The sequence below is a fragment of the Eulemur rufifrons genome, chromosome 27 (assembly GCF_041146395.1).
Source record: "Eulemur rufifrons isolate Redbay chromosome 27, OSU_ERuf_1, whole genome shotgun sequence".
In the NCBI taxonomy this organism is placed as follows: domain Eukaryota; kingdom Metazoa; phylum Chordata; class Mammalia; order Primates; family Lemuridae; genus Eulemur; species Eulemur rufifrons.
In genome coordinates this window covers 21185880-21202299 of record NC_091009.1, presented here as the reverse complement: position 1 = coordinate 21202299, position 16420 = coordinate 21185880, and the positions used below count along the sequence as shown (strand labels likewise).

Sequence of the window (16420 nt, the reverse complement as noted above, 5' to 3'; positions counted from 1 at the left end):
ATGAAATAATGTTTCTATAAATTTCTGTGGAATGGGGCTGGGGGACAAATACATTATAATATAAATACATTTATAAATATTTCATCAAGATTTTGAAAGCCCCAGAACTGTATACAAATGCAATTTGGAGGCAACCATGGGGTAGAATTGAAGAATACAGTCTTTAGAATCTTCATCTAGGTTCATATTTCAGTCCTCCAGTTTACCAACTCTACATCCTTGGACATGTTACCTCATTTTTCAATGTTTCAGATTTCTTACCTGTAAAATGGTGTCAGTAATAACATTTATCTCAAATAACTTTTATGAGATTAAATTAGGCAATGCACATAAACTTCTTAACACAGTCCTCAGCACAGAGCAAACACTAAATAAGTAATAGTGATTATTATTACATCATTTGTGTGAAAATACAGGAGAGAGTGACTGGACAGTTTGGGAGAGCTAGTGGGGCTAGACGGCAATTCTATAACTCACTTCTGGGTTCCAGTTACTTGTTGTGGATCAATCATAGATTTGAAAACCCTCTACAACATTCTGAGGTTAGCTCACATCTCTCTCTGTGTCCTTCTATCAGATACTTCTTTACTCTAGAGCTTGAGGGTTAGAATAAATAAAAGCCTGGCTTTCAGAAATATTGCTCCCACACTGAAATTTTTTCAATGGATGGCATTCTCTACTCTGCCTTATTATTAATTAAAATTTCTCAAAACAACAACAACAACAAAAATTCTACCCAAGCATGAGCAAAAGAAAAGATTGGAGCAATTCAATGGATTCTTCAGAGAAAAAGAAGTTTACTTATGGTTTCCATTACAAACATGCCTATAGGCATCAAGGGGAGAACTGTACAGTTTCCTGGATGCTTATAGGCATCTTAGTAATGATCAAATCCATCAACAGATAGATAAATCAATGCACAAGAAGTCTCAACCATCTTCTCAAACATTTCCACTGAAGGCATCTGATTTACTTAAATGTGCTAACGTTTTTGTTTTCACCTGTAGATTTGATTGTTTCCTATCTTCCAAGACATTTACTTAGAATTTAATAGCAATATACCATTGGTTCAAGTACTTAAGTGCAATCCTACTTAAGTCTTCGGATTTATGTAGGGTTTAGTGATAATCATGGAGTGGCAAGGCAAAGCTTACCAGCTCATCTTCTAGGCTCGAAAGGATTCTCCTGGGGAAGGCGACACCATGTATTGGGTGAGCAGCAGCACCAGTCTGAGGTTTGGGGGAATGCTGGTTTTTCTCTAGATCCATTCTCTGCCCTTCTCTGGTCTGCTCTGGTCTTCCTGCAGATTGCCTCGCCTGGGGTCTTTTCTCCTCCAGCTTCTTTCCAGTTGGGTTTGATGGAAGCCAGGAGAGAGTTCAGGTTCTTTCTTCCTCCTGCTCCCTCTCCTTGGCACCAGGGTGTGACAAGGCTGCCTTTCCTCTCCATGGCCCCACTTCTTTCCTTACCCCCACAGGTCTAGATGGTAATAGCTTCTGGCTATTGCTACTCCTTTGGTTCTTCCACATTCCTTATTGATTCTCTTAATTCTGCTCCCACCTCCATAAATAATCTCCTCATTATAGTCTCTTCGAATACCCTGTTTTTGAGTGTGCCATCTGTTCCCTGCTAAGATCCTGACGGATACAGGGGAGAACATGTTGAATGTTACACAGGTACCGATAACAGTGGGTGGGCTGAGAGAGGCATTTGATCACAAGGACGGAGATTTGGGAGAGCTTATTTATTTTTTGTGTGAGACTGAAGAAACAGAGATATAGTGCCTCCTCATGTCTCTATGGAAAGATTTTAGTCAAGTAGCTCTTTAATAACAAGGTGCCACCTACACTGCCCAAAACCATCTGGCCAGGGAGTAGAATGGCCATGAGAGTCTGGTGTGGAGATAGTGCTGTCCGTGAAGGTAAGGAGGCTTCTTCTCCCTCCCAGGGTCTGTTTTGCCATCACTCAGATCTAGCCAACATCTATGTTCAGAGCTATAGCTTTATGGATACATTATTCATGCGTGTGTTTCCTTGTCTTATCAACTGCACTTTAAGTCCCTGAGGGGTAGAGTCCATGGTTTTAAGGCTCCTGCCTCAATCCTAGTAGTAACTAGGTACACACTTTGAACATGGCAGGTGTCTAATAATGACCGGTTATTAAATATTCAACTTACAGGATAAACGAAAATAAGTAAAACATGTCTCATCCTTTCCTGGATGTTTTTTACAGGACCGAAGCTGCAGGTGACTTTGGGGAGCCTTTATTTTCACGGTCATTTCCCTGCACAGGATCCGTTTATGAAGAGCCATGAAGGCAGGTTGGAATGACACGCCATCTACGTTCAGTTGGAGAAAATTCTGCTGTGTTTAACATTTTATTTCCAGCAAATAAGCTTCTAACACAGAGACGGAAGGATCAATATCAGCTTAAGTGAAATATAAATCTGGGTCGCATCTGCGTGAGGGTGAGAACCAACCCATCTTTAGAGGAATAACTGTCTCAAAGGCACCATAAAGATTGCCAACAATAGGAGCTTAAGAAGAGAGTCCTAAGGGACATCAGGGTAGACAGAACAAGAACAAAAAGAACTAGAGCGTGTTCCTGAATGTGCTCACGTGTGTGGGTAGAAATGATCTCCCATGGGAACGAAAGGCCTGATGCCAAAAACTGATTCTGCCCCTGGCCTAGTGGCAGACTTCAGTTTTCTATTCATGGAAATGTCCCGATGGCCTTCAGTGTAAGCTGTGCACTTGGGCCCTAAAGTTTTAGAACAAATACACTGCTTGAGTCAGACAATATCAATAAATCATTTAAAACCTTGAGCTGTGGGAGTTGGGGGTGGAAGGAAGCTTAGTTCTTGTGGGAGAAACTAACCAAACAAAAGCCTCCATGCTGGTCAGAAATACGTTAGTGAGATTAATACCTAATTAAATGCAAGTCCAAAACCAAACAGAACACATGCTCAATATGTTTTCTCTAAATGTGATATGGAAAATGCTTAGGAAAGGGATGGGGTAAGGGTGATAGCAACAGAAAACAAACAAGATGAAGCAAGTAGCTAGTCACAGAAAAGTGGAATCAGACTACCAGAGGTGGGAGGAGTTTTAGTCTTAAGTATGTGGGCAAATTATTCTTTTCCTGAGAAGAGAGGTGACAAGGACAAGGAAGGTTGAACTGCCTCCTGGAAGGGGTGTCCCATCTTCAGGGCTCATTGTGCTCCTGATTAGAGAATTTTATACTCTAACATCTTGTTAATAACTCCTTGATTCAGACAAAAGAATTCTCTTAACTTGGCTCTTTTCCATCTTGGAAGAAAGTACTGGTATTTGGAAGTGGGGACTTTGGGAAGTATTTAATAATATCACACAAGGTAGAGCCCTCATGAATGGGATCAGTCCCCTTATAAGGAGAAAGAGACTAGAGGGCTCTCCCTCTCTCCCCCTACCCTGGCCCCTCCCTTCTTTTCTTCTCCTCCTCCTTCTACCTGCCACGAGGATACAAGGAGAAGGAGGTTACCTGCAGATCAGGAAGAGGGCCCTCGCCAGACACCAAATCTGCAGCTGCCTTGACCTTGACCTTCCTGGCCTTCATAACTGTGAGAAATAAGTGTTTGTTGCGGAAGCCACCCAGTCTGTGATACTCCGTTATAACAGCCTGAACTACGACAATGAGGATAGGGCTGAAGAAGTGAATTCGCTCAAGGATCGAGAGGCAGTGACAGAAGGACTAGAAGCTGTTGGCCCTTCTCCTTCCCCCTGCTAACTCCTCACCCACAATTTGGTAGCTTTTGTGGGGAGCTTGGCGTAGGGCAGGCCTCCACAGTACCCTCTGCAGTCTCCAGGCAGTCGCCCTTGGCAGGAACAGCAAGGATCCAGTCTGGGTCCCCTTCACAGCCCTTCCTGCCATCCTCTTGCTGGGGAGCAGAGCTGGTGTTAGGAAGCAGCAGGCTGCCCTCCGTGTGGGCCCCGCAGCGCGAGCCCCAAGATCAGACTCCCAGGCCAGTGAGCCACAGGGTTGCTTTCCTCTAGGGCTGACCCGCTGCTTCCAAGTCACCCAGTCTCCAGGCACCAGAAGCCTGCAGAGGCCCTGAGTGTGTGTGGGTGTGTACTGCAAAAATCTGTCAAAGTGGGGAAGTTTCAGGAAAACTAATTAAGTCACTGACAGCATGATTCAGTGGAAGGGGGAGCCGTGGCAGGCCCTGGCGAATCCGTGGTGAGTCATTGCCTTGAGCGAGAGTATGACTATGAATGCACAATTACCGAGAGCGACTCATTAGCCTCTGCTCACTCCCAGAAGGTAAAAACGGAACCGTCTTCTGGAGTAGACTCACACCCAGGGCCCTCTCGAAGCCTGTGGGAAGACTACTGTCTTAATTTGCTTGCTCAACAATTAAGACTTCCCCACACAGAATTTGGAGGTTTATACTGTATACATTTAGCATAGCCCAATGATGACAGGCTTGAAGATAGAAATCAATATTGCCCGTGAAAAAAATCATATTGGATTTGTAAATATTCTGTGGCACAGCAAGCTTGCAGTTTCCGTTTAAGCAAAAGATCTGTGCACTGGAAGAATTTCATTTACTATAGATGCATCTCATTTATGTATGAACCACACATTGACAGTGTTGCTCGAGAATTGAGAAGTTTTGGTAAACTAAATTGTATTTGAAATTCACAAAGAAGGTTTGCTTTCTAACGGGACCCTGCACTAAATCACTCTGCAAAGCCACCCATCCATCCCTGTGAAATATTAAAAAAAAAAGCACTTCCTAACTTTCTTGATGCATACTTCAGATCTTACTGGTTTTACTAAAGCTAATCCTTTAGAGTTTGATCCTACAGAATCCCAGAATTCTGGAAGTTGTGCTGAAATGACTCAAACTAGAAAATTCCTCTGTTTCAAATCATGGCAAATGTTACTCGTACCACCAAAGACCAGGTCTCCCAAGTTAAAAAAATAAAAGAAAAGAAAGCAACAACAATAACGAAATCCATGAGGAAGAGTAAAATAAATTATTTGATTGAGACGTGAACTTCCCAGATAATATATGCTGTCCCCCTCTCTAGCTTCATACGAAAACAACAGGACTCTTCCTTAGCCATGGATAGACCGCAGTCAACAGGCTAGTGAATCATCAGTTGTCAGCATGTAAATTAGGCAGTTGTGGGAGCTGGCTCCACTGATTTGGGTGGTCAGTTTGTGACAGTTTAGGATGGTGAGTCTCAACCCCGGCTGCACATTAGAATCACCTGGGAACCGCATGGATGCCCAAATCCATCCCAGAATCAAACTTACAGAAGGATGGAACCTGGGCATCAGCATTCAGAATGTTGTTAAAGTTCCCCAGGTGATTCTCATAAGCAGTCCAGGCCGAGAACCACTGTTTTAGGAAATCACCACTTGAAAATGGGGCTTAAAGTAGCACAGCAACAATGTCACACCCTCTGGGGCAGTATTTCTCAAAAATGTGGGTTGTGGACCATCCAGGCTGCTTATTAAAAATACAGATTGCTGGAGTCCCTCCCCAGACCCTTCCCCACCAGGAATCTGCACTTGGAACATGCTCTTAGGTCATCCCAGTATTATAAACACTGGGACCACCACCTCTAAGGCATTTAATATTGAGGTCTGTCTTAGAAAACTCAGAAGGTGCTATTGCTATCACAAGGATTTTGCCCACCTTCAGATGAGCTAGTTACCTACCAAGCTGGTTATGTGAGGTGAGTGACGTTTGCTGGTCCTTGCCCTTCCATGGTCTTCTGTACTGAGTGGTTCCCCTCTCTCTGCAAGCATCTAGATGTTTCCTAACCCTCCTACCCACCAGAACTTATTCACACTGTATCCTTTTCCATCACTGGCTAACTGATGGAGTGAATTAATTTAGAGAAAACTGTCTGGTTCGTCCCCCATAAATAAACTTTAGCAGCTGCCTTCAATGCCTTCACTCACAAGCAGAAATGAGCGCCATGATGTAGGGCAGCGTAGGCGGATGTGGGGAGCCGCCTCTGATGCTCTCAGGGGACGTCATGTGGATGGCAGTCTGCCCAATACACATTGTCACCACCCGTCTGATTAAGTTTCACAGCTCTGGGAAGTTTCTCAGGTCTTTTGTTTCCATCCCCTACAAATATCCCATTACCTCAAAAATCCAATTCCCTGCATAAGGGTCAAATCATTGTCAGATGTCTGGTAAACAGATGTGTATAGGACAACGAAGGTGTTTTCTCTAAGGCAACTGGAAGATGACGTAGCCCTCGAGTGGACTGGAGAGCAACGCAATTCATCTCAAACACAAAACGCTCTTTTGTGAAAGAAAAATTCTTTTAGTACATAATTTCCAAAGTGACTTCTGCAGGATTACTCAGGGTCCGTATCGATTTAGCATTTACACAAAGGCTAAATAAATCCAATGTTTTAGTTTAGTTATGTCAGCATTTAATCTATGCTTTTCAAAATAACATTTTCCTTAAGAACTGGGTCTTTGGCCTGATAAGTTAGATTCCCCCCCCCCACCCCCTGCATTGTACCTTTATGTTGTAACTACATGGGATTAGCTAATAAATGCAAATTTAACAGAGCTGAGAGTAACAGTTACAAAAGAGAGCCCAGCCTGAGGGTCTTAACTTGCCTTCCCTCTGAAATGTGGGTCTCTTGGTTCCCAGTTGTCCTTAGATCCTGGTGAAAAATCTCACTGGAGACAAGACACACACTTGGAGCTTCCCATTCCTTAGAAAACTGAGATGAGACTTCTACAGATCATGTGACCAGTATTTAACCCAATAACACGACACAACACCACATGTATTTTCTATCTATGGGTCATTTAGTTTTAGATATTAGGTTGGTGCAAAAGTAATTGCGGTTTCAGATCGTGAATTTTATACTAAATCATTATAACTAGGCTCAAACACATCTTTTTTAATCAAAATGGGAACCATTACAATCAACACATTTTTGCCCATGAGAAATAAATCTGTTTATCCCTGTAGTGTAAAAATCTGTGCTTTGGGATTTGACGAACTCTTGGAAAGCATTTTCTGCATCCAGGCTTTCAGTTCTTTCTTACTCTCCTTCAGGGATACCCAGAATTCGTATGTTAGTTTGCTTCTCATAGTCCCATATGTTTCTAAGTGATTGTTCTACCTTTTTTGTTCTCTTCTCTGCCTATTTAAATGTCTGGGTTAGCTCGAGAGCCTTGTCTTCCAGCTCTGAGAGTCTTTATTCTGCCTGGTTTAGTCTGTTCCTGATGCTTTCTGCTGTGCTTTGAAATTCCCTGAATGACTCTGTTATATCCTTCCTTATGTTGTCTAGCTCTTTAGTGACTTTTTCATTAATTTCTAGAAATTTTTTTTTCTTCTTTTTGTTGGTTTTCAACTTTCTCTTCAATTCCATTCATCTTATTTGCCATCCACATTCTGCATTCCCTTTCTGCCATTTCAACAGTTTCCTTGTAGTTTGGGTTCACTACTGTGGCTCCATTGTGGTCCCTTGGGGGTGTCGATCTGTTTTTGTTTTTCATGTTGCCAGGGTTCTTTTGCTGGTTTCTTCTCATCTGAAATCTCTTTTCTTGACTCAGGGCTAATAGGTTTGCAGGGCACCTATTCGTCGCTGGGAACTCTCCTGCTTAAATAAAAGAAGAGGAGGTCCCTAAATGGTGCTTTTTCCCCCCTTTCTCTGGAAAGTTGACATAGCAGGGGAGGGGTGTGTGCACTAGAAGCCTGTAATGCAGCCGTTCTGATTTGATCTGTCCATCTGCAATTGCCTCTGTTCAAGCCTGTGCTGAATGCTTTGTGCTGGGTGTTAGGATGTTCACCAGATAGTTGTAGGATGATCAAGTTGGGAACTGGGCAAGACCCTCTTCACTCAGGCTGGTGTTGTGGGGATTGCTCTGCCTATGGTCTCTCCACACAGGTGACAGTGGCAGCTGGGTGATGCTATACAGTCAGTGGTCATGAGTTCCTGGGCTGTGGGACCTCGAACCAGGTCCCAGTGTACTGGTGGCTTGAGGCTGGGGGTCTCTGGCAGGGTATTGGAGTTTGGAGCAGTTCTGCCCACTCTGCAGCAGTGGTGGAGGATCTGGGGTGGGGTCTTGGGGTCCAGGTGCAGTGCTGGAATCTCGGGGGGTGGTGTCCTGGGTCTGGGAGGAGCTCTGGAGATGCAGAGGTGGAGCCTTGGGCTCTGGCATGTGAACCTCAGAGCCGAGACTGCAGAGGACCAGAAGCAGGGGTTCCGAGCAGAGCCTCAGAGCTGGGAGCAGGGCTGTGGGAACAGCAGGGCCGATCTGACCTGGAGGGCACTATCAGGGCTGAGCAGGCAGTTGGGACCTTTAGGGCGGAGTCAGGGCCAAGCAGGTGGCGCCTGTTCCATAGGCTCAGGGACTGGATTCCAAGTCATATGGGCAGAGGTCAGTTCCAGTGGCCCAGGGACCGTGGAGTTCTCAACCTGTATCCCCCAGGACCTACTGAAGCAGTTGCCCAAAGCCTCCCAGGTTGGAGCCCATAGTACCCGACTCAATTCCCTATTGCACTGTTGGGGAGAGGTGCTTGGCTTCCAGTCACTGGGTATAGCTTAGAGGAGGCTCCTTTTGGTCTGCTCCCTCCCCAGCCTGGTGGGGGCAGTGTGAAGGATGCAGCCGCAAAGCTGAGTCCCGTGCTGACCTGGTCCCCTGCACCTGAGAGCCCAGGATGGCTTTAGCTGCTGCCCATCCCCACCACACCTGTTGTCTGGTGCAATGGCTCTGCACAGACTCCAGGCAGGTCTCTGATCTGTGGCAGTGAAGAGAGCCCTCTCACAACTCAGCCATGGCACCTGCAGAGTGAGCATGATGCCCAGCGCTCTATCCCGCTAATCGTCCCCACGCGTACTTTGATATGACCAAGTGTATCACCCTGTCACCTTTTTTATTTTCCACACCGATTGTCCCACGCTGCTTCTTTGCAGTTTCACAATGTTCCTTCCAAGAATAGCCATCCGTAGGTAGGTAGGCACCTGCTTCCTATTTACTCTTCTCTCCTTGGGAGCTGCGGGTTCGTGGGTTGCTTCTAATCTGCCATTTCCCCCCCTTCTCTCAGGTCTGTTTAGATTGGGTATTGTTGCCAAATGAGCGTGTCAAAGAAAGGAAAAAAACTTGTTTTTAAGAGATTTTTAGATTTGGAATTGCAAATAAGGGATTATGGATTTATATCTGAGTATTTCTCCGAACCATTCAAGAATCTATTTATATTTCTAATTCTTACTAACTTCATTGGGCAATTCGTCCCATACATTATTGGCCTAAAATATATTCCTTTCATGCTTAAAATGTCACCTCTAATCATTGCACTCATTGATTGGGTTACCTCATTTCTGGTAACTTAGTGATATTATTATTTCATGTTATGGTAAGCTTTTTAAGTCTCAGTTTCCTTTTTCAGAAGATTTCTCTTGGCACTGGGCCTGGCACTTAGTGTTTACATCCATCAGCAAGCTTCCTTTGGCTGCAAGTAAGAGGAACTGGTTTTGGCTTAAGCAAGAGGGAATTGATTGGGAGCATATAGAATTAAAAGAACAGTTGAAGAACCGTTCTTGGAAATAGCAGAGAAAAGAAAAACTTTTAGCGTGAGGTTGGGGATATTTTATCAGAACTTCTCACCTCCACCTTTTAAAATTCTGAGTCACTCTGCTGAAGATCAAGCCCCAGGCAAATCTGAGGGGCTGAGCGTGGCTCACGTGCCCACCACTTGGCTAGGCGACAGCCTGACACATTGATTGACACTCCCACTAAGACTGAGCAAAGGGTGGGGGGAACCATTCCCCCCCTAGGAGACGCAGTTGCTATTACAAGTAGAATGCAAATGGATTCGGACGGCAAAACAAAACAAACCCAACAGAAGTCCTCTATAGATTTCAAAACACTTTCAGAATAGTATTATTAATTCTTGGTTTTTTAGGAATATGCAAGTCCTATTTTTTAGGCCATCCTCATACAAACCTTACTTCACCCTCATGTGCAGGTCAGTTGCATTCCTCTACATTTTTCCCACTGCTGTGCATCCTTCTTGAGCATAGAGGCTAGAGATGTCTGCTATTCTATTTTACTTTGTCTTGGTACAATTAATGAGTTATTTTCAAAGGGATCTTTTAACAAGAGCATCTCCTACCAAGGCAACATTGACAAAAGGGATCTTAATGGTAAAAACCACTTCATTAATACATGCGAATACTTTACCTGGAATCTACTGCATAGTAAAAACAACATGGATCAAACACCAAGAAAATGAAAAAAGCAAATGAATATGTTTTTTTCCCTCCCTCATTTATAGCTTAATTTTTTTTCAAGGATATTATTCCCCTCCTTAAAACCCCACATTTCTTTAAGTGGCTTTCAAATTGCAAGCAATTTTTACAGGCAGATTGATGGTGTACACAATCAGCTTGGATTGTTGATAACGTACATTTCTTACCTGATACTCGTACTCTGTGAAAGGCCATAGTTCCGAATCTGTAAAAGAGCTTGAGCTTCCATTATAGGCTAGCACTGGATTGGATTGTCCAGGTTGAGGTGCTATTTGTCTTCTATATAATTCATAATGTAAAACTTTTCCATTTGGCTGAACTGGTCCTGTCCACCAAAGGGAAACAGTGGGCCGGAATCCTCCTGGAGCCATCCGTACCTCTAGGTGTGGAGGAGGCTGCATCAGAGGTGCAATCTCGGAAGTCTGCACGGATGCCCATTCACTGGATGCACATCCCAGGGTGGTGCAGGCTTGAATTCGTATTTCGTACCTTCAGGACACAAGCAGAAATTACCGCTTATCAGAAAAATGGATTCCCATGGGAAGACTCTTTAAAAGACCCAATGTTTAAAAAAAAAAAAAAAAAGAGAGAGAGAAAAGTTTACATTTATCCTCATCTATAGCTAACTCTTAAAGAATAACAAAATCATATTTCCGTAGAAATTTTAGAACACTTTAAATCCTCCTGGCTTTCTAAATTCAAGAAAAAAATCATCATCTGCTTAAAAGAAGTGAGCGTAATTCTTTCCCTAAACAGAAAAGTATGGAATAAATAAACTCTCAAGATTCTTTCCAGCATGGAAATTCTGGTCCTCTGCAGACAGAATTACTTAACACAGCGATGAAGAATGCAGACCATGGGGAGTGTGAACCACTTCTCAGCAGCCCTGGATTCCTTGGCTACCTTTGATTTCCCCAGGACTGTTCCAGGTCAAGAAGGAACATCCTGGAGTTAAGGTTTCAGTGGTAATAAATCCCCTCACCTGATACCTGACATCTTAGAACAGCTCTCTTACACCACATGAAGACTTTTTGGGGCCAAAGTTAACCCAACTACACACTAGATTATCAATCATGAAGACACCTTATCACCATCCAGTTAAACTCAACCAATCAATTATGTTTTGCCTCATAGCTTGTCCCTGCCACTTGGAAAGGTCTATTTACATAGCAGGGATTTTTCCCTTCCAACAAAAGAGATTTTTGTGAGTATTAAGTGCCCATGGCTGCAAATGAGCACTTTTTCCTCTGTGTCCATGCACCACTGATTTTATGGCAGCCCTATTTTTTCCTCAAGCACCCAGCTACCTTTATTTCTCCTTTTATTTCTTTTGGTTCCAGCCTTTTCCTCTTCTATTTCCTACCTTCTCTCTTTGCTCCTCTAAATCACTGGTTTCTGTTCTCTTACTTCCTTTCTTTCTCTTTCACCTTTTTCCGTTGTAACTTCTTTCATTCCCCTTTTCTTCTCCCCCTCCCTCTCCCCTCATGCTCATCTCCACCATGCTGGGGCTCCCTGTTTGCTGGTGATCAAATCCATAGCTGAGTATAGCAGATCTGACTTCTAAGTAATTCTGTGAAGTCAATTTTGACTTTCTACATAGACAGTATTCATATTCTGGGTTATCTGTGGTAGTTTTAAAATTCCAGGTACGATTCCTTCTGCTATTTAGGGCAATCCCAGGCTACTTCCTTCTACTGACCAGCTGGGGGTGCCCAAAGGAAAACACACTAATTTGTAATATTCAACAAACAAGAACCTGCTAAAAACCAAAAATCAAAAAAACTACTATATGAATCCTAACTTCTTATGGAAGTGATACGTTCTTTTACGTCAGTGTCACTTCTAGATTCAATCGAGTGGATCACGAAGAGACTTCACTTTTATCCTTACGTACTGTTGCTAAATTTATGAGATACACTTCTTTTTCCCCCAGCCCGGAAAAAGTGTCCTTCTCACATCTGGAAAACTGTTTTATTCTCTGCAAATCTTTTTGAATAAGAGTTTTCAAAGGGGAGAAAATTGATACGATTTTTAAAACTTGTAGGTACAGTCAGGTAAAGAGGAAGCCAGTACAAAATGTACAGTTCTGCAGCTACCATGGGCCCTTTTTATGCCCTGAATGAGAGTAAGATGAAAGCCAACTCACATAGCGTGTGGATTAGCAACAGAGGATACCTGAGCAAGTTTTAATTACTGTTTAATATTTAATACGACCCTAAATAATTGTCATGAGTAGATGCAGAAGACCATGAATGTTTCATTTAAACAGCACTATATATCAGAGATAATTATAGGAGGGATCTAATCTACACATCAGTAGATTACAATAATAGCTGAATTTTATCTATGGTAGCTGGAAATCAACACTCTTGCAGCCTTTAATGTTTTTAAGTGATAGTGTTCATTTTACTAAATTTTAAGCATAAAATGTCTTTTATTACTCTTTTCCCTGGGGATGAAAGTTACTTAAAATGTGATGGGGAAAAGTGCCAAGCAATTCTTTAAGCGACGGGCAAGATTCCTTTGTGTGGAGAGCAGCGCATTTCCATGCGCGTCACAGAGCCCAGACGGAACCTCTGGGGAGATATGAGCTGGCAAAGTGGCACTGTCCTGAGACACCACGAGATCAGAGCTGAGGGAATCCTCAAGGGGGTGAGGAAATGGAGCCAGAGAAGCCTTGTTATCTCTGGAAGAAGCGCTGGATTTGATAAGAACGGCTCTCTCCCAAACAAATTTTGGTTTAGTCCAACTCTGGCTAGTAATAGCTCTCATTGATTGGCACTTTTTTGTACTTTACAATAATACCTCATTTTTTTCACAGTCTGGGTCAGACAATCCTATTGGGGTTCTCAGAACGGTCCTGGGGCCTTCATGTTTCCAGGAAGACTAGACTTACGGCCCCATCTCTGCACTACTTGTTTCAGACATCATGGTGAATTGCAAACCTCCCTGAAACACTGACTCTCAAAATATCACTTGCAAGAATTCTGCTCTCCAGAGGATACGCAAGCAGGCTTTGGTCAGATGAGGATGTGCTTCCTCTGCCATGGATGGTTACGTGGATGGAGGTTGGGGACATCACACATCTTCCTTTTAGAAACTTCCCTAGAACTCCCTGGGGGCTCAGACAACAGAAAGTCCAGGTGCTTGCTCTCAGAAAACCCAGACTTGGCTACCTACCTGTGAAATGGCTTCAGCTGGTTTACTATGAATGACTGTGTACCAAAGGAATCATGAGTTGTGTTTATGCGTATGATTTTTGTTTCTCTTTCAAACAGCTCACGGATGAAGAGGGTATAGTTGATTATATTGCCATTTGTCCTCACTGGAGGGTCCCAGTTTACTAAGATCTCCCGAGGGCCCTTGGCCTGCAATTTTGGAGGCTCCATCCCTGAGGGTGCTGAGGGGCTGGTTCGCTCTTTGACAAGTGGACTCAAAATACCCCCTTGGCTGTTGTTGGCCGTCACTGTGTAGCCATACTCCACTCCCGGGGTGAGGGTAAAATCATGATAGCGAGTTTCCAGGCCAGTATATACAATGGTTCCATTCCTCCTAAGTTCATAACTTCTGATCTGGCCATTTGGGTTTCTTGGAGGTTTCCAGGTAATTTCTATTGACTCTGAGCCTGTGACTTGCAATGTTGGGGAGTCCATGTTCTCTGGTGGGGCCTCCATCGTCCAGGTGGATTTTGACTTACTAGCTGTGCAACCTCCATTTGTGCAGGCTACAAGAGAGAAATTATACTGAGTATAGGGCTGCAGGTGGGAAGCCAACAGGGACAGGCCCTGTCCAGCAAAAGACTCCTTACCATCATATCTAAGCAAATATTTAGTGATCTTCCCATTTTGACTTGATGGCGGTGACCAAGATACATTTATCTGAGTGGCACTGATGGCCCAGAGATCTGGAGGGCTGACTCCTGTTGGAGCAGCTTCCGGAGTTGTGATGCTGGTGGGTTTGCTGGTGGAGCAGCCTCCACCGGTGCAGGCTAGGACTGCATAGCTGTAGGTGGAAAAAGGAAGCAGCTCTTCATCAGTATAATTGAAAGTCACAGCATCAAAGCTGAAAGGATAGAGCATTCCATTCCTTTGAAGCCTGTAAGACTGGATAATGCCATTAGACTGTTCTGGTGGGAACCAGGAAATCAGGAGTTTTGGGGGATTCGTAGATACATAGGATATCTCAGGTGGAGAGAGACCTTCCGGAGGTGCTTGCAATGTCCTTACTACATTCCAAGAGCTACAGGTATGCCCTGCTGAATTCCAAGTATAGATTTTATATTCACACTGCATCCATGGCTGCAAACCTGTGTCATTATACAGAAATGCATCCTTTTCAGTATCATATTCTGTGAAAACAATTTTCTCCTCGGCCTGGATTGTCTGATTCCCCCAAGCTTTGCCCTCGAAGCATCTGCGAATCACTTCATAGCGAATTATTTTTCCATTTGGGTTAACAGGCTCCGACCAGCTCAGCTCAACGCTGGTGGCCTCCACAGACTGGATTGTGGGAGGCAACTGCGAGTCCGGAGGGGCTTCATCTGTCCACAGGGGTTGGGGTGCTGTGTGTGCACAGCCCGCCCCCGTGCAGGCCTCCAGGGTCAGGGTGTAGACAGAGAAAGGATCCAGGCGGCGGAAGAGAAACTGACGATTCAAGCCAGTGTACTCCAGGGTGCCTTCGCTGAAGATGTTGTATGTCTGCGGGAAGAGAAGCAAAGGGAGTAACGCGTGGCAAATGATTTCTTGGTGCAGCTACTTAGCTCCTTTTTAATTTTCACCTCGCCCCACCCCACCCGGCTGCCATTCACTTGTTCCTCATCTTGATGACCCTAATCCGGAAGAAGCATTCTGATCTGAATGTGGGGAATATGACCTTTTCTAGTTAATGTAAGATCCACAGGAAGAGAACCGATGTTTTCCTTTGACTTTTTTTTTTTTTTAAAGTTTCGGCAATATGCAAGCATTTATCTAAAAGCTAAGGGCTATTGGACCTGACTCTTTGACTTAAATAGTTCTCATGGGGTTTCTCCTATTTTTTTTTAAGTAGGGAATAATATTCAAATCCTCTATTTCATAGACACTAAGTGCTTCTGATGTCATTCTGACTAGGGCAAGTAGGGCCTATCTACGTTGTCTATCTTCCATGGCATTTGCTGGCAAATGGAATTATAATGCCTAATCGTTTGCTGTTACAGGGTGCCAGGGTTGAGTGTGTGTGTGTGTGTGTGTGTGTGTGTGTGTCTTTAGGCACACAGGCACGTATATGTTATACATAAGTACAAATACACATATATACATATATTATACATATATATATAAACTTTGAATGATGAGGAGATGGAAAAAAAACACTCTGTTGTCTCTTGCAGCCCATAGAAGCATTGATTGCTGCTTTGGGGAGAAGTGTTCTTTTGTTCTAGGAAAAACCAACTGAATGCTCATTATACAGTACAAATGTAGAGCAAGTTTTCATCCCTGTATTATTCATTGATCTTTTGGGAAGATGGGAAGTGATTGCACTTGAACATGGATGTTTTCATACAGTGGTTTCCCACCTTTTTCCTGCTTCAACGCACCTGAATATGACACACCTGCAGATGACTCATGATGGTGACTCTCACAAGGGCACAGGACACACACCAGAACCCCTTGGAAGGCACATCTAGTTTGAAACATTCCTGCAGGTGGTTACTGGGGAAGCTTAGACTGGATTATTAATATATTTTAATGTTTTTTAAGATTAAATAGCCTAGACTTTTGGAAATCTAGTTATGTTGGACTATTGTATTGTCACGTGATTTTCTTGTTGGGGTTCTAGGGCAAGACAACAGCCCTGGGGGAAGGGAAGCAGTGTATTTTCTGAAGGGAGCTCAGATTCCATAATTAACTCACAGCCTCTCTGGCTCCCCGGGGCCCTTTTGATGCCGCTGATACTCACCAGGCAAATCTCTAACTAGCATTAAATCCAGTTCGCCCTCTAGACTCAAGCTCCCAAATGAGTTTGGAGAAAACCATTCAAATACACTGACTGGTCTCACTTTAAATTTCTCACCATAAATTTTCAATAGGCGGCTACCAATTTGTCATCCTATTCTCTTCCCTCATGTGTGTGTACTCTCTTTTTCCAACATGATTATCTCATA

The 16420-nt window shown here is 43.7% G+C and overlaps 1 protein-coding gene across 1 annotated transcript in view; it reads right to left on the bottom strand.

The window, feature by feature from the left end:
- The window catches only part of USH2A (usherin), a 611994-nt gene that overhangs the window by 26131 nt on the left and 569443 nt on the right, over positions 1 to 16420 (bottom strand). The window contains exons 62-63 of the mRNA XM_069459264.1: positions 13459 to 14975; positions 10446 to 10767 (exon numbers count right to left, since the gene is read on the bottom strand). Of these exons, the coding sequence (XP_069315365.1) occupies positions 10446 to 10767; positions 13459 to 14975 (1839 nt within the window). The remainder of the gene's footprint in view (positions 1 to 10445; positions 10768 to 13458; positions 14976 to 16420) is intronic.